General features: G+C 44.7%; 1 protein-coding gene across 2 annotated transcripts in view; it reads right to left on the reverse strand.

Annotated features, from left to right (window-relative positions):
• Nucleotides 1–5,223: 5,223 nt before the first annotated feature.
• The window catches only part of LOC106582090 (rho GTPase-activating protein 20), a 78,799-nt gene continuing 64,804 nt past the window's right edge, over nucleotides 5,224–19,218 (reverse strand). For both annotated transcript variants that reach the window (XM_045704660.2, XM_082967096.1), the window contains exons 8-13: nucleotides 18,340–18,528; nucleotides 15,550–15,905; nucleotides 14,646–14,755; nucleotides 13,985–14,168; nucleotides 8,602–8,716; nucleotides 5,224–7,239 (exon numbers count right to left, since the gene is read on the reverse strand). In XM_045704660.2, the coding sequence (XP_045560616.2) occupies nucleotides 5,579–7,239; nucleotides 8,602–8,716; nucleotides 13,985–14,168; nucleotides 14,646–14,755; nucleotides 15,550–15,905; nucleotides 18,340–18,528 (2,615 nt within the window). In that variant the 3' untranslated portion in view covers nucleotides 5,224–5,578. The remainder of the gene's footprint in view (nucleotides 7,240–8,601; nucleotides 8,717–13,984; nucleotides 14,169–14,645; nucleotides 14,756–15,549; nucleotides 15,906–18,339; nucleotides 18,529–19,218) is intronic.

Raw genomic sequence — 19,218 nt, forward strand, 5'->3', positions numbered from 1 at the left:
ACTCATTGCGAGCTCACAGAACAGGGCTCCGGGCAGCCGAGCGGAAATGGAGGAAAACTCGCCTCCCTGCGGACCTGGCATCCTTTCACTCCCTCCTCTCTACATTTTCCTCTTCTGTCTCTGCTGCTAAAGCCACTTTCTACCACTCTAAATTCCAAGCATCTGCCTCTAACCCTAGGAAGCTCTTTGCCACCTTCTCCTCCCTCCTGAATCCTCCTCCCCCTCCCCCCTCCTCCCTCTCTGCGGATGACTTCGTCAACCATTTTGAAAAGAAGGTCGACGACATCCGATCCTCGTTTGCTAAGTCAAACGACACCGCTGGTCCTGCTCACACTGCCCTACCCTGTGCTTTGACCTCTTTCTCCCCTCTCTCTCCAGATGAAATCTCGCGTCTTGTGACGGCCGGCCGCCCAACAACCTGCCCGCTTGACCCTATCCCCTCCTCTCTTCTCCAGACCATTTCCGGAGACCTTCTCCCTTACCTCACCTCGCTCATCAACTCATCCTTGACCGCTGGCTACCACCCTTCCATCTTCAAGAGAGCGAGAGTTGCACCCCTTCTGAAAAAACCTACACTCGATCCCTCCGAAGTCAACAACTACAGACCAGTATCCCTTCTTTCTTTTCTTTCCAAAACTCTTGAACGTGCCGTCCTTGGCCAGCTCTCTTGCTATCTCTCTCAGAATGACCTTCTTGATCCAAATCAGTCAGGTTTCAAGACCGGTCATTCAACTGAGACTGCTCTTCTCTGTGTCACGGAGGCTCTCCACACTGCTAAAGCTAACTCTCTCTCCTCTGCTCTCATCCTCCTAGACCTATCTGCTGCCTTTGATACGGTGAACCATCAGATCCTCCTCTCCACCCTCTCCGAGTTGGGCATCTCCGGCGTGGCCCATGCTTGGATTGCGTCCTACCTGACAGGTCGCTCCTACCAGGTGGCGTGGCGAGAATCTGTCTCCGCACCACGTGCTCTCACCACTGGTGTCCCCCAGGGCTCTGTTCTAGGCCCTCTCCTATTCTCGCTATACACCAAGTTACTTGGCTCTGTCATATCCTCACATGGTCTCTCCTATCATTGCTATGCAGACGACACACAATTAATCTTCTCCTTTCCCCCTTCTGATAACCAGGTGGCGAATCGCATCTCTGCATGTCTGGCAGACATATCAGTGTGGATGATGGATCACCACCTCAAGCAGAACCTCATGCTCTACAACATTCGCAGAGTACGACCCTGCCTCACACAGGAAGCGGCGCAGGTCCTAATCCAGGCACTTGTCATCTCCCGTCTGGATTACTGCAACTCGCTGTTGGCTGGGCTCACTGCCTGTGCCATTAAACCCCTACAACTCATCCAGAACGCCACAGCCCGTCTGGTGTTCAACCTTCCCAAGTTCTCTCACGTCACCCCGCTCCTCCGCTCTCTCCACTGGCTTCCTGTTGAAGCTCGCATCCGCTACAAGACCATGGTGCTTGCCTACGGAGCTGTGAGGGGAACGGCACCTCCGTACCTTCAGGCTCTGATCAGGCCCTACACCCAAACAAGGGCACTGCGTTCATCCACCTCTGGCCTGCTCGCCTCCCTACCTCTGAGGAAGCACAGTTCCCGCTCAGCCCAGTCAAAACTGTTCGCTGCTCTGGCACCCCAATGGTGGAACAAGCTCCCTCACGACGCCAGGACAGCGGAGTCAATCACCACCTTCCGGAGACACCTGAAACCCCACCTCTTTAAGGAATACCTAGGATAGGATAAAGTAATCCTTCTAACCCCCCCCCCCTAAAAGATTTAGATGCACTATTGTAAAGTGGTTGTTCCACTGGATATCATAAGGTGAATCCACCAATTTGTAAGTCGCTCTGGATAAGAGCGTCTGCTAAATGACTTAAATGTAAATGTAACATAGCTTCAAGGGTTGAACTTTAGATTTTGCGTTTCCAAAGAACATGCTCTTATACAAGCAGTGAATTCTAATGCGGTGTGTTCTAGATAACGAGGGCCATGAGTTTTTCTTAACCCCTCTAGTTATAACTACTAATAACTCCATCAAGCTCCCTCACAAAAAAATTGGATTACTAAACCAACCATTCCTGCTTGTACTACTTCCCCACCTAGTTTAGCACCTCTGCAGAGGTGTTAGAAACAGACAAGCAGGCAGAATCAGTTGACTTCAAAATCCATCTAGTAGGCTGTACCTGACTCCTGACCTGAGAACTTCACAGAGCTTGTGTCAAAGATCATCTATTATATTGACAAGATGGTTTCGCCAATGAGTGGACAGATACGCGTGTGAACAACAGGCACAACTCTGATATGAAGTTGTTTTTTTTCAAAGTTTCCAAAATGCCACGTGCATCCACTTATATCAGTGCATTTGTAACAACCTAAACATTACGAAACTTCTATTCGATCAAATAAGCATCAAATTAGCAATTACATTTTTTGCTGACCAAATTGGACACTCTCACTGACCTCCATACAAATATTCCTCACTTTATGGTCTTATTTTTGTGGACCCCTCTCGCTTCGCCTCTTCCTCTCTGGTGTTAACTTTGGTCAACCTGGGTCATGTGGGCCAGCATATAGTACCTTTTAGATTAGAGACTTAACACTTAATACTGGTGGAGTCATGCTAAAGTAGGGTCATCAAATAGGGGACACCACTGGTGATAAATAAAGTGTGTGAGTGTGAGAGAGCAGGACCTGCAAATACAGAAATTGGTATAATCCTGAGAGTCAAAGTAGCTGTTAGATTTGACATATTTCCTATTCACAGCAACTGCTGATCATGTTACAAAAGCCTTTTTATTTTGTCCTTCTATAATTGGAGAGAAAAATATTTACCAAAATTCTACCACAGACTAGTGAAGATGGGTGGCACGTTTTATGATATCACAGCTTGTAGTGTTTATAAGTCTCTCAATCACCATAACAATAATATAAAAAAATCTGAATATTTATGTTAACAATCAGCATCCAGCCCTACACAACACGTGCACATGTGCAGTCTCTCTCTCACACACACCTTTTGAGACAGGTCCAGGAAGGTGGGCCAAACCCGTGGGGTTCATGGCTCTACTTCCATTACATAATTAGCTTTGTTTGGACTCTGTCTCCCTGCCTGGCTGACTAACTCTAACAGACCTGTCTGTCCTCTGAGAAGCAGCACCTCAGTGTGAGTGTGTGCATGTGTGTGTGGACACTGTCTCCCTGTCTGGCTGACTAACTCAAACAGACCTGTCTGTCCTCTGAGAAGCAGCACCTCAGTGTGAGTGTGTGCATGTGTGTGTGGACACTCTCTCCCTGTCTGGCTGACTAAATCTACCAGTCTATCCTCTTAGACCCAGACCTACATGACTCCGACACCAGAGACCATTACAGATGAGTTATTGATGGGAAATGTGATGTTTGATGATTAATGCTAAACAGGTGTAAAGAGTTTACATTTTAACACTAATACAGTACTGTGCTTTTAGTATAATACAGTGTCCAACTTTATCAGTTCTGCAGTGTCGTCTTTCAGAACATCACCAAAGAAGGCACAAAAAAATTGAGAACCAGAAATTCTGAATTTTTGCCTTTTTTTTATTAAGAAAAACTCCAGCCACCCAAGGCATAGACTGTTCTCTGTGCTACCGCACGGCAAGCGGTACCGATGCACCAGGTCTGGAACCAACAGGACATTGAACAGCTTCTACCCCCAAGCCATAAGACTGCTAAATAGTTAAAGCTGCAATATGTAACTTGTCAAGAACTGCAATGCTGCTGGGTTTTTGACACTCAACAGTTTCCCATGCGTACCAAGAATGGTCCACCACCCAAAGGACATCCAGCCAACTTGACACAGCTGTGGGAAGCGTTGGAGTCAACATGGGCCAGCATCCCTGTGGAATGCGTTCAGTAGCCTGTAGAGTCCGTCCCCTGACAAATTGAGGCTGTTCTGAAGGAGACGGGGGTGCAGCTCAGTATTAGGAAGGTGTTCCTAATGTTTGGTATACTCAGTGTATGTGAGTAGTGAGACACAGACACAATATGTGTTTTGAACAGAATGCAACCTTTAAAGACCAAATTCACATAGACATGTGTGTTATACATCTGTCATTCCCATTGAAATCAAGTCTAAGAAGCTGTAGATCTGTTCTATGTGCGCTATTTCTATGCTTCCCGTTCTTAAGTTTTGTTTTTGCATCTTTTGGTTTTGTACACCAGCTTCAAACAGCTGAAAATACAATATTTTTGGCCATGGAAAATATATTTCACAGTGGTGGTACATTGATTCTCTACGGTATACTTGCTTGTTTTGTCACATAAACTGAAATTAGGTGAACTATTAGAACTTCAGCAACCAGGAAATGGCAGAGCGATTTCTGCATATTGCACCTTTAACCTAACAGCTACGTGAACTATCTGCATTGACCCTTTTTGCACTAACTTTTTTGACTCATCACATACGATGCTGCTACTCTTTATTGCTAGTTATATGTACATATCTACCTCAATTATCTAATACTCCAGCACATCGACTTTATTACTTTTATTATTACATGTTTTACTTTTCTATTATTTCAAAAATGTCTTTCTCTCTGCATTGTTGGGAAGGGCCTGTAAGTAAACATTTCATTGTTTGTCTACAACTGTTGTTTACGAAGCGTGTGACGAATAAAATTTGATTTTGATTATTTGATATAAAGAAAAATGAAAAATCTTGTTGGTACATAAAGATACTTTCACAAGAGAAATGTTTTATTATAATCCTGATCATTAATTTTCATAAGCATTAGACATCAGATATACCGGTGACTGCCAAAATACCAACATAAAGTGTCTTTATAGGGCGTTGGGGCGCCACAAGCTGTCAGAAAACTTTCATTGCACCTTGGCATAGATTCTACAAGTGTCTGGAACTATATTGGAGGGATGTGACACCATTTTTCCATGAGATATTCCATCATTTGGTGTTTTGTTTTTGATGGCCACCGCTCCAGAATCTCCCATAAGTGTTCAACTGGGTTGAGATCTGGTGACTTGAGACACACACTAAGCTCCTTTGAGACCCCTATTTCAAAGTCACTGAGATCTCTTCTTCTAGCCATGGTAGCCAAAATAATGGGCAACTGGGCATTTTTATACATCCCCCTAAGCATGATGGGATGGTAATTGCTTAATTAACCCAGGAACCACACCTGTGTGAAAGCACCTGCTTTCAATATACTTTGCATCTCTCATTTCATCAAGTGTTTCCTTTATTTGGCAGTTACATGTACGTACATAATATACAAATGGTGCATTCTGTAGCAAATATACTCTATAGGACAGCAGCAGTATTGGCATCATGTACAAAAATACACATTTGATTTCTTACAGCTCGCACAACACTATATCAAAGCATATGAACATAAATATAGACCTATACCTGTCGTTGATTCCCAGAGATATGGAAGAAAAGCTCCAGCACAACCAAACAACTGCATCTACCATGGCCAAGGGAAAATAACTGTACATATATGACAACATAAAAACGATATGCTACAAACATTGACCAGCCATATAAAACAAGCCCAGAGTCTCTTAAAAGTCCTTTTAAACGTAAGACTCCTCTGCAAAGAACATTTGGTCAAAGTCGTCCACGCAAGGGTCGCTACACTTCCTGCTTTGCCACTCCCTCTTCCCCTGGACAAGGGCCAGAGCGACCTCCTGACTCCTCTGCAGGCACTCGCCTGAATCCGCCCGCCCCTGTGAGGAAAAGTAGTCCCTCACTGCCCGCGTGGCGGAGGGAGAGAGGCAGAAGCGTTGCTCTGAGTTTGGGCCTGCTCCGTTGCGCTGCGGCTCAATGTCAGACACTCTAAGTCTGCTCTCAGGGAGCTGCTGACCTTTGACCCCGTGAGTCTGTGACTTGACCCAGGGCCTTTCCAGGGTGAGGCTGGAGGCTGCGTCTGTCACCATGGAGGGCTCAGAGGCTCTGCGAGGCAGGGTGAGGACCTTGCGGCCAGCCTCCATGGCCAGGGTGAGGGAGTGAGACTTCTGCCTCTGGAGGGTTAGTGTTGAGCCACTCTGTCCATAGAACACATCCTGAGGAGGCTGGATGACCTCACTTCCTGTTCCAGTGGGCCGCTGGGTGACGTCACGTCCTGTGGGGGGTCTGTGGGTGGCATTGCAGGCCTGGTCATGCAGCAGCTGTAGCTCTCTGACAGTAAGGGGTTTCTCTGTGCCTCTGTAGAAGGGAGACCTACTCTTCTGCAGCTGCAGGATAGCCTGCTGGTAGGATGGAGGGCTGATGGACCTCCTCTTGGTGGTCACCTCTACACCTTTACCCTCGGAGGCTTTTGGGAGGCTAACCCCTTTCCCCTTCCCCACTTCCTCCTCCAGGTGTCCATTGTCGGGTTGCCGTAGTGACAGTCGGAGGTTCCTCTTGAGCCAGGTGTTGGGGTGCAGTCCGTGGTGGGTACAGGGTGTCCGGGAGGAATGAGGGGGCTGGCTTTCACTCCAGTCCACTGTGTCTCTCTTTGGGGGTGAGCACTGGGGGGAGCGGGGTGAAAGGGGGGAGCGGGGGGAAGACTCAGCCAACAGGAAGCCGGCGCTGGTGACATAGTCTGTGGAATACTGGGAGAAGGCGGAGTCTAAGGAGCTGAGGGAGGAGCCTGTGGGGGAGGTTGCTGGGGAGGACAGGCTAGAGCAGCTGGCATCCAATCGTAAAGGAGAGGGTGGGGTGTGTTTCAGCTTCCTCTGCCCGAGAGTTCCAACCCCTCCTCTTTCTCCACCTGCGATCACTTTGTCTTTCAGCTGCAGAGCCCTGAGCCCCTGAAACACTTCATCCTCCTCCTCCTCCTCTTCCTCTCCCTCCATCGCCGCGTCATAGCTCGCTTTACGAGACGCCAAATGGTGCTTATCCGATTGGATGATCAGTGCTCCGGGGGTGTGTCCGATGGCAGGCTCTGAGCTGCGTCGTAACCTCCGAGGGCCCTGTGATTGGACATAGCACTGGCGTGGGCGTGGTTGCCGTAGGGCGGGGGTGAACTTTCTTGGTCTGGCAAGTGGGGGAATATGTAGGAGGTCAGCCTCAGCCTCAGGGTCAGGGTCGGGGTCACAGTCACTCAGGGTGATGACAGAGTCTCTGCTGCAGCTGTCAGGCTTGGCCTTGTCTCTCAGAGGGTGGGACTCCTGGAAGGGCGACTCTGGGTCCTCGTTTAACTCGTTCTCCAGACTGTCATAGGACGAGTCATTCATCTGGAAAGAGGACACATCTTCAGAGGAAAGGAGAGAGGAAAAGAGAGAAGCGGAGAGAGGGAGAGAGTTAATATGCTAAAATTATTGTTTTGACATGCAATCCATTTTGATTATATTATTCCTTCCCTGTTATGGATTTCATATGTTCCTATGTCCTTGCTTTGGAAATGTTGCACTGACTGACTATCATGCCAATAAAGCTGGGGTGGAGGGAAATGGAGAAAGAGAGAGTTTGAACAAACCTCCATTTCATTAGATAGACACAGGGTTTGAAAACAAGCGCAAAGTGCTGTCGTAGTCCCTAGCATACAGTTGCCATTCATAGAGGTTGGTTTAGGTCATAAAGAATGATAGAGTCCTCTAGTGGCCAAAAGGCTGTTATAGCATGGGTGCCATTGAGGGCTTTCACCATTTTCAACCTGGGGTGAGTTTTTGGTAATAAAAATACTTTAAAATCACCAGGAATTTTGCAAAAAATGGGTTTAATTTAGGAAATATGTTTGCAAGTATTCTCACAAATAGAAAAAAATACATTATCGTGTAATCTCTTTTTGGGTTAGTTGTGGTCAATTTAGATAAATGATCGTGTGATCTCTTTTTGGGGTTAGTTGTGGTCAATTTAGATAAATGATCGTGTGATCTCATTTTTGTGCTTAGTTGTGGTCAATTTGCAGTGTACAAATTATTATAATTATGCTCCGCCACCGACCAGCCGCTCCAACAAAAATTGTCCCGCGGCTGAATCTAGTTGCCTACCCCTGGTTTAGGGGAGAAGAGGAAATTGACTGGTGTGTTAATGAGTGTCTGAGAGTGTACTAATCACTTTAATGAATGAGGTCAATATAGTGACCCCAATCAGCAGACCTCACAGAGACAATGACCTATAGAGAGGTCTGAGAGAACACTGCACGCACGCACGCACACACACACACACACACACACACACACACACACACACACACACACACACACACACACACACACACACACACACACACACACACACACACACACACACACACACACACACACACACACACACACACACACACACACACACACAAGCTAGTCAGGGTTAATCTACTCTATAATGATGATAATATCTACAATACACAGAACCACTGTCTTGCCATAAACACACACACACTCATGAACTTTCTAAACCCTTGTGAAGTCCCGTGGCAAATGACACCACCTCTGTGTCATTTCAGTTCTGCTTGGTTTGGGACCTCTCTTCCTCCCTCTCCCTCTGTCCCTATCCAACTTTATCTTATGACGTTTTCTCCAACCAAAACTAACAGCATTTATTTAGAGCACTGTACAATATAATTTGCAATTAGATGTTATTTCTTCAGTGAATACATTAAGACTTTGTTTACCTGATCCATGGTCGCTGCTATTGCTCTTCTGAGGGAATCCACTAAACAGAGAGGGGACGTCATCTCCCAGGACCTTCCTGCAGTTCTCAATCAGGAACCGGACAAGCTCACAGACCTAGGAACAGATCATAGACCTGGTTACACCCCAGTCACACAAGTCAATGACTGGTCCTAGATTAAGACTGCAAGTTAAAGGTTATTTCACAGGTAGTTTCCCTGGTATAAGAGATGTAAAGTCTTGACAACTTTCTTACTGGCCACATATAGCTGATCAAAATTGACATAATGTAAATCGTCTGAACTCCTTTTTCTAAAATGAGAATCACAATTTAAGTAGACTTCAGAAAAAAAAATCTGAGAAAGAATCTTGTCTGTTCCCAGATGTTTACAAACATATCAAACATTAATTAAACCCAAGTTACACAGTATAAACCTCCAAATCTGAAACACAAAATGTCAGCCATACTCCCAAACAGTCAGTTCCAGTCTGGGATTTGAACGTTTCCCTAGGGCAAAGCTGACTGTTTAAAAAAACAGTGTTTATAAATGTGTTGTTTTTGTTAGCTTCCCTTATGGAGAGTCTACAGGCAGAATGAGGTTATGGAAATATGAAGGAGACAAACATGGGGCCTATCTGTGTGTTGTTGGGCCAGATGTGTATGTCATGGTTTTCACCATATGTCTGTCAGCCTGTGTTACACGCCTGTGTTCAGAGGGCTATGGGAGTGAATGGACTGCATGAGCTTGGCTAAGAATTTCACAAGCTAGTCCAACACAACAGAACTCCAGCTAGGGAAAAAGGCTTCTCTCGCTCCCTCCTTCCTTCCTTGCGTCTCTCCCTGTATTTAGCCTGGATCTGTCCATCAGAGGGGCTGCCTATTCAACCCACTGAGGAAACATCTAGAAACTCACTCATTCATCCAGAACCTATCAACATCTGTGAAGGTGTAGGGGGACTTTTTCTGGGGTAAGCTTTTCTCAATCGTTCAAAAGCTAAATTAGTATGTGTATCTCCGCCACCTTTTCTGACAAACACAGCACACAATATTTACTCAGGCCACTCAGAGACTAACATGTCTGTAGGAGCCACAAACATCTAAATTAGAACTGTGGTGGAAAAGGGAGCGGAAGTGGAGGAAAATAAGGGTTTGCGTGTCAAGTGGAAGGAGAGCAGTGTTCCAGACCGCCCAGTGCCGTTAGAGACCAGACCCACGCCAGCCCAGTTTGACTTGGCTCCTTGTGAGACCGTGACCAACCAGGGGAATGTCGAAATATCACATTTTTCCCCTTCAGAGGCGCTGGGGCCACACATACAAACAAACAGAAATAAAGTGTGTGTGTGTGTGTGTGTGTGTGTGTGTGTGTGTGTGTGTGTGTGTGTGTGTGTGTGTGTGTGTGTGTGTGTGTGTGTGTGTGTGTGTGTGTGTGTGAGTGTGTGAAGACAGAAAGGAGTGTTTTAGCGTGGCGGGTTTGTGAAAACACACTCGCCCTCAGGAATCTGTAGGAAATGCTTTGGATTTTTTCCCAGTGAACCTCAACAGGCCCTAGCCTCACCAGAAACAAACACACATTTGACAAGGAGAGAGAAAGATCTGGAAACACCCAGATTGATTGTGTTTCAACAACAATGTGTCCAAATCGACCATAAAATTAGAGACTATTAAAGACATTATGACTTATTCTTGCTTATTATTAACTTACAATACATCTGGGGCCACTGGTGGTGAACTCAATCATTTCAGGGCTTGCATGGTTGGCTACAGTCTTGTAGTCTTGTGGTAGGGTTAGGACTGTGAACTGCTGTGTCAATTCAGATATTTACAGTCTCCTTGTGAGTAAGTTATCATAAAATGTCAAGCTTTTCTGTCAGGGTACGAATTTCACATTTGTTATGTGTCACCGTGATCTCAAGTGTGTGTGTGTCAGTACAGAGATTGAAAACCTGTGACTAGAGAAATGTAAAAGGAGTAGGTCAGTCCAGGTTTAAAGAGGAAACGTATATAGTATAGCCCAGCATGCGGCTCCTACTGAAGCAGGAGATTGAAACACTCTCTACTCTCTAACTCCTCACTGCTGGTTGTTCTTCCATTGGACATCTTGCTTCGTCAGACAGCTAGGTGGCAACAGTATATCTTTCCTTTACACCCTGTCCTGGTCCCTAGCCTCAGCCCGCCAGACCCTTAGGTGTACAGTATGTATGTGTGTATGTATGTATGTGTGTATGTGTGTGAGTATGTGAGTATGTATGTAACGTTCCCTCTAAACTGCACACTTGTGCGGCCGCGCAGTAGCCCTGGGACTGCCAAGCAGAAATATCAGCCCATAGAGAGGAGAACGAGATTGAATTTCACTAAACTTTCTAGACCAGTGGTCACATGTTCCTATTATTTTTTTATTAGTCTCGGGCTGTTGTGGGTAGGTGCATCAAATTCAGCTGCCCTGCGCGGCGGGTGGTGAACTGTTGCTATTTTGAACCATTTCATGTGTTTGAAGGTACAAACTCTGCCTTCCTGGCAGGCCCAGAGAGCAAATCAAGTGCACTATAGGCCTACCGCTGGCCAATCAGATGGCTCAGATGACCGTGTCTTCTGTAACATAGCGGCATGAAAGAAAGCTACAGCAAAGTTGATACTGTGAGATTTCAAAAAGTTTAAAACCATGACTAGAGAGAGACTGTCAACAAATACAGCAGATGCTGTTTTTATGAGTGAGTTCATGTTTAAGTCCTTACTCAGCACTGTCAACACTGTATTCAACACTTTTATGAGCCATAGAATTTGCATTCTTCCTATTTCCACTACAACAAGCACTGCAACAGTAATGAATGAGTAGGAAAGTGTACCTGTAGGCTTGCATTGTTAGCGGCTTGGGTCTTTTTAATATCAAGGAATATTTCACTTTTCTCATAGGAGTAACAACATGAATTTGTGCATGAGGCAGAAATAATGCTGTGAGACTCGAGTTTTTCCATCAACTGGAAGATGGTGTCCCTTTTTGGTCAGTGTCAGCGGCGGAAAGGGAGAGTGGACGGACATTGAGAGGCGGAACCTCAATCTGCTGCTCTCTCCCTCCACTGAGACTGACCATCAGATGCAGGCACCATCAGCCCAGTAAAATAAAAATCTCATTATTTAGATGTATGCTGAATTCAAGCAAAGCTAATATGCGGTGATATATATTAGGCCTATAGCTTACTGCACAAACCTCATTGCTACAGTACTGTTTTTAATTGGTTAATGTTGCATAGACCTACGTTTTTTAAGTCATGTAATAGAAAAAAATCTCGGCTTGCCTTTTGACTCAGAAAGTGATCTTGACTCCGAAAAGTTTGCTAAGCACTGCTCTAGAGTTTTCCCTGTTAACACTATCAACATTTCCCTTTACTGTGGCAATTGTGATCGAATCAACACAATATTAGTCACTTTCAAACAAAACAAAACGAACTATGCAAGAGATTTTGTTGTAGGCAGAACGCATCCGAGTAGGATACTATTGCATTGACACACACTACTCAGCCCCTAATATATACAGACCAGTGCGGCATAAACAATCAGAGCTGCAGTAGGCCTATATGGAAATAGATAATTACCATATATGAATTTGTGCTATTCACTTTGAACTGGACTGTGTTTACAGCATGAGCGGTCATGAGTAGATGTGCTTGTTTTGAGATCAAAGCAAGAGCTGCATGTAACCACGTGTGCACATTTGTTAATATGCTTTACTAGTTAGTGAGTTATTAGCCCAGTTATAGATCATTTATAGTCAACAATTAGGGAGTAATTGCATCCTACAAGAGCACAAAACATGTACATTTCTAGACATTGAAAAGGGAGTCAGGTAAAGAGCTTTTTTTGTCTTAAAGGGGCAGTGTTGTCTTTTGAGAGCTGAGTAGCCAATAGGCAGAGAGTAGAATAATTTGGCTGATTCTCTGTAATAATGGTTTGATAATAATAATGCATTTTATTTTGTAAAGTGGTTTCTTGCATCAAACAACACAACAGCATTTTCAGTCACCTTCTTGTCTGAAGGACAAGTGGATAAACAGGTTAATGTCAAGCCCTGCATATTTATTTTCAAAAGTCTCATGGAATGTAGGCCTACATTGAACACATTGGCTGCTACTGTAAACTGAATGACAGAACAGCTATTTACGTGTTAAAATGTTATGGGATGCATTTTCTCCATTGTTTTTGATGATTGGCCACTCTGGTAGGCCTAGATTGTGATCAAATAGCCACAGTAGCCTATATTGCTACTGTTAAAACTGTAATTTAAAGGGGGTACAGCCTCAGTTTGCACTCAGCAGACGTGAAATTTGCTCAGTGCTGGAAAAGATTTGAGGGAACATTGTTTGTTTGTTTGTTTGTTTGTTTGTATGTATGTATGTATGTATGTATGTATGTATGTATGTATGTATGTATGTATGTATGTATGTATGTATGTATGTATGTATGTATGTATGTATGTATGTATGTATGTAATGTATGTGGCCCTTGTCCTTAACTGGAAATGTAACTGGAAGTACACGTGAGCAACTCACTTTCACCCAAATCTCCTATTGACATCAATATTATGTAGTAATACACATACGGATGGGGCCACAGTGTCTTCTGATCCCTCCTGTCTCAGCCTCCAGTATTTATGCTGCAGTAGTTTATGTGTTGGGGGGCTAGGGTCAGTCTGTTACATCTGGAGTATTTCTCTTGTCTTATCCGGTGTCCTGTGTGAATTTAAATATACTCTCTCTAATTCTCTCTTTCTCTCTTTCTTTCTTTCTCTCGGAGGACCTGAGCCCTAGGACCATGCCTCAGTACTACCTGGCATGATGACTCCTTGCTGTCCCCAGTCCACCTGGCCGTGCTGCTGCTCCAGTTTCAACTGTTCTGCCTGCGGCTATGGAACCCTGACCTGTTCACCGGACGTGCTTGTTGCACCCTCGACAACTACTATGATTATTATTATTTGACCATGCTGGTCATTTATGAACATTTTAACATCTTGACCATGTTCTGTTATAATATCCACCTGGCACAGCCAGAAGAGGACTGGCCACCCCTCATAGCCTGGTTCCTCTCTAGGTTTCTTCCTAGGTTTTTGGGCTTTCTAGGGAGTTTTTCCTAGGGAGTTTTTCCTAGCCACAGTGCTTCTTTCACATGCATTGCTTGCTGTTTGGGGTTTTAGGCTGGGTTTCTGTACAGCACTTTGAGATATCAGCTGATGTACGAAGGGCTATATAAATACATTTGATTTGATTTGATACACTTTGAAAGTATGGTACAATTATGTGTTCGAAAGAAGACATTAAAATAAAATGAAGAAATATAAAGAGTAACTTAACAGAGAGGGAAACCTTAAAAATAGTTTTTAGGTCCAGTCTCACCTTCTTGGTGGCCTCCCCCTCTGGGCTACAGGGGGCCGGGGTCCACAGCATGCTGGGAGCGATGCACACCGACAGGTTGAAGGCATTCATCTGGTTGTCGTCTGCGTTGCCTTGGATACAGTGGAGCACGGCAACCACATGTCTGAGTAGCAACAGGTTCTCACTGGGCAGAAGATGGACCAACCTGAGGTGGGGGGTGGGGTGAGAACAGACAAAATAATCAGTGATGAATACACAACATCAGACACATCCCCCCCCCTCACAAACATTTACATTTTAGCCATTTACAGTAGTACGCGCATACATTTTCATATTCTACACACACAAATACATTGCTACATCCTCTGGGAATCCAGCAGATTGTAGAGTTTGTCACATTCCTGGGAACAGTTTCTTCCCAGAGAAGACATCAGATGAGTTGTGTTGTGTTATTGTTTGGCTAAGAGTCTTCTGGAAAATAATTCTTCAGATTTTCATTGTTTCTTTTATGTTCTTTTTTTCCTCTTGGCCTGAGAAGGACTTTATTTTCATGCCTCTGGATCAAAACAGCTTTTCCCGCCCATTTTCTTTCCTTCTCTCTCCCTGTGCCACCCCTACACAGCAGCTTTGTTTTCACTGTGTGTAAGTGTTTGTAAAGGTGCGTTACAGGGAATGCCAGTACCTGTGGATGGCTTGCATCCTCTGCTCTTCCTCCTCTTGCTCCATCACTGCAACCCACTGCTCATACAGATTCACACACAGCAGACTGCCCGGAACGTTCCGCAGGAAGTCCTGTTGGGTCACAACCACAGGGACACATTATATGTTAGAACACCCTTTACCTTTACCATCACCACATATGCTTCTCTTCAGTGGAGTTAATACGGATCCTGAAAACATGGCATGTAAAATAGAATGGAATGCCATGAAAGAGGCTGTGTAATTCAATGTGTTTTTACAGAAGCAATCTAGCCCTTTTCACTCGTTTGTTTGTCAGCTCACTTGTTATTAGTTTGTTGGTTGGAGTGGGTATAGTAATATAGCTAACTGAACAGCAGCATGTGTTCTCTCTCTCGCTCTCTCTCTCTGTGTTCTGTTCTACCTGATCTAATACAGCTACAAGTTTCCAGTAAAGCCATTGGCACCAACCTTCCAACATGTGCATTGAATTGAGTGTTTTTCTACCTGAGCTTTCTCTTCGCTCCAATCACTTCATTTCTTTCTGTCTGTCTAAGACTTTCTATGGGGATTTCAACACACACACACACACACACACACACTAGGTACTGTGGTGAATATGTGTATGTGAGGGTGCAGCTGTGTTAGCTCTGTGCAGTGAATTATTCTGATGTGTATCGTTGAAGCAGGATGAAACCGATCCTTCAAACCTCTCTCTGATGTGTCAATATATCTGATCTGACAAGTCTGGCTACTGACAAGTCTGGCTAGAACCTTTCAACTCTGATTAATCCACACGGACCCTGGTGTGTGTGTGTGTGTGTGTGTGTGTGTGTGTGTGTGTGTGTGTGTGTGTGTGTGTGTGTGTGTGTGTGTGTGTGTGTGTGTGTGTGTGTGTACTGTCCTACCTTGAAGACTGCAGCAGTAACAAACACAGACTCATGTGTAAGTGTGTGTGTGTCCTCTGTCCCATTGTCCAGTCTGTCTCTCAGCTCTCTGCAGGCTTTGGCTCCTGCAGAGCGACGGAATATACCCCTGGTATAGGGACCCTCCTGGTACAGAAAGACCAGCATGTCCATGACAGGTTTGGGCAGGGTGTGGTCAGGAGGGCAGATGGAACTGAGAGACCGTCCGAACAGGCATCCCAGGGTAGGGGACAGGGAGGTGGGGGACAGGGGGACACTGTCCAGCTGGCTACTGGAACCCCTCCAGAAGGCCCAGTTAATCAACGACCTCTTCCTCTTAAAGGATTTCTGGCCTGGCTCTGCAGAGAGAGAGGGGGGGGGGGTTATTCCAACATTTAAGACATTATTTCAACATTAAGTAGGGCCTACTGCTCAATAAAACACAACGAGAGGAAGAGAGGGGGAAATAGTTGAAGAGTGGAAGTTGTTTGGAAAGAGCAGAGGAAGGGGAAAAGATAGAGAAGGAGAGAGAGTGAGAGCGAGAGAGCGAGAGAAAGAGAGAGAGAGAGAGAGAGAGAGAGAGAGAGAGAGAGAGAGAGAGAGAGAGAAAGAGGCATTGATTCAGAAAGAGACATGACTAGAGAGGGGTCTGAAGGGTGGGGGTGGGGAGGTCTGTCTGGAGAGAGAGAGAGTGTGTGTGTGTTTAGTAAAACCATGTTTCTGAGACTGGGTAGATCATGTTAAGAAGCTGTGGGTCTGTGAGTGTTCATATGTTATGCACTCTGTGTGTGTGTGTGTGTGTGTGTGTGTGTGTGTGTGTGTGTGTGTGTGTGTGGTGTGTGTGTGTGTGTGTGTGTGTGTGTGTGTGTGTGTGTGTGTGTGTGTGTGTGTCTAAAAGACTAAGAACCCTCTGTCTGTGTGTTTGTTTGAGTTACGGTGGAGACATGATGTCTGTTCTTACGTTGCTTGTGTGTGTGTGTGTGGTGTGTGTGTGTATCTGTTTGTACCAGTGTGTCACTGTGTGTCTGTCTACTTGGCCTTTCTGTAAAAAAAACATTCAATGTGTGTGAAGCACAGCTTATGCTGTGTTTGTGTGGGTGGGGGGTCAATAAAAAGCCCTTCCACATTAGTGGCACAACACCCCTAGCTGCCCAGGGCCCTGTCCGATCAAAACTGAATATTAACAATCCACTGTAGCTTTACACTCAATTACATTTTGGAAGCCAAATCCAAAACAACATTGTTACAGAGCCGCTCCAACGTTATTTAACTGGCCCAAGTTGATAAAGTTGTAAAACACACATTGCATCATTATATGCCAGTGTGAGAAATCTTGGAGGGGGGATATTTTGAAGAGAGAAAGGGAACGAGGGAGGGAGAGAGACAGAGAGAGCAAGAGATCGAGAGAGATCAAGAGAGAGAGAGAGAGAGAGAGAGGGCTGGTTGTGTGAGCAATGTTTTGATCCTTTTATGGAGTTGAATGGATCCATGTTGGGTTGTTGCTAAACAGATGCCATATTTCTCTCCTAGCCAATAAAAACCTCTGGTTTCTAGATGTATCAGTAAACAATGATTGTGTTATGACAGAATTGACCCCCAAATCTATCCGTGACACCCTCAGTCCAGTTGGACACCCTCTGACACACCCTATTAGCATACACACACACACGTGCACACTTATAAAACTAGTGCTAAGCAATTAACCAAAATATCATAAAAATATATAAATTATTAAACAACTAATTGTCCAAAGTCGGTTCAATTATTTGAATTCCATTTTGTTTGTGTTTTTTCTGTGAGCTCAATGCACACATTGCACAGTTTCTCCAGAGATAAATCAGATCAAGACCGAACTGTGCGATGTAGTAGGGAGTTGTAGTTTCCAACAGGCCAATATTCTACATAGTTTAGCGCAGAAAACGTGGTAATTAAATACAATGACCATAATCCATTGCGCGCCTACTTGTCCGGTCTGTGTGTTTCGTTTATGCCTGCTATGTTATGTTAAAATGGGGCAGACATGAAGATGGAGAAGAGACAGAAGAATGTGTGATGGAGAGGGAAAGAGAGCAGTTGTTTCGCAAGGTACCTCTACCTGAAAATACATGATCTAAGTGATTAATAGTTGGTATTCAGCAGTCATAAAAGTATGCTTTATTTACTTTAAAGAACTACTAAAATAGTGATTTTGTCAGACAGCAGCTCTATAGAGATGAGATGACCTGAAATGAAATAAAGTCATCAAAATCAAACATGTAAACAACTGAAATATTTTCTTAAAGAAAAGTAATGTGAAGAATGGGCAGTCACTACCATCATGGAACTTTTATGCATTTTTTTATTCTGGGTTGTTACAGCATTCAATTTACATCATAATGTTATTTATAATCAAACCCGAAATGGAACCAACCTCAAAAAGCACTTGTTATATTGAAATAATTAGGCTGATGTAGCGGGTAGGGGAGGGTATTGATTTTAAATGGAGGCTTATGTAAGAACTTGACAGTGACAGACAGGAATCTAAAGGAAGGCTTGTGGTTGATTCAGTGGAGCCTCTTCAATGATCCTCGTGGAAAACTCTCTCACAAACACTCTCTATGTTCACTCTCTATGTTCCCTCTCTCGCTCTTTCTCTCACTCTCTCTGAAAGTATGGAATAAAAGACATTTGAGGCAACAACAAAAAAAGGAGGTATGAAGTAAACAAGGGCAAAGGGGAGGGGACACATTTTTTGAAGGAAACGCAACCCTTTCTTTCTGTTGAGTCGGTCACAGTGTGTAAAGGGGCACTTACCTATGAGCAGAGCCTGTTTGGGACCCACCCGGCGGGACTTGAGGATGAACTGGCACTGGGTGTCTGGAGGGAGACACTGGTCCAGCAGCATCGCCCCCTGGCCCTCTGGAGAAGGAACTGCATCCTTCCCTCCACCACCTCCTCCATCCCGAATGTGACTCATCTTGATACTGAAGGGAAACTCGTGCCCTGTGGGGTTATAGAGGAGAGGGTCAAGATGTTAGAGGTCAGGGTTCATGAGTCTCACTGGAGGTGTGACTAGGCCAGGTTTACAGTACGCCCAGCTAGTCTCTTATCTACCTCATCGTTAAGTCAATACCGGAAGGAACATACCTCTTTGAGTAACAAAATAAAACAGAGCAACTTTTGACTCCAGAGTAAAAGGTTGGAGAAGGTACAGTGGCATGTATTCATGGATGCCAAGGGAGGCCAGGCTTCCAGAAAAAAATATAAATAATGTTTTATATTTCATTATTTCGTTTCATAATTGTCCTTCTGTTTGCAAGAGGCTGAATGTATCTCTCACAGGAGAAAGCATCAGAGCAAGCGAAACAGCATCCTTCTGTCTCTCTACGTGTAGGCCATCTATCTGATGCTGTCTGGTCCAAACGAGTATGACATTGTTGCCACCTATCATAGCGTTGAAGGCAAGGGAGGCTTATGAGCATCTGGCCTTTTTTTTTGTTGCCAATAAGCGTTGAGCTAAACTGAGCAAGCTCAACTGTGAATGGTCCTGGCGCACCAAAAAAAGTGTCAAGGGAAGCCAGCTTGGATTGGCATTACTCCTATCAAATCCCATTGAGAGCATATGTCAGTGACAAAAAATGTGAATTGTTTCATCTCGTTGTGTTGTTGTCCTCCGGTGGCTAGCTAAAATTG

Source organism: Salmo salar, chromosome 21 (genome assembly GCF_965601325.2).
Source record: "Salmo salar chromosome 21, fSalSal1, whole genome shotgun sequence".
Taxonomy (NCBI): Eukaryota; Metazoa; Chordata; class Actinopteri; order Salmoniformes; family Salmonidae; genus Salmo; species Salmo salar.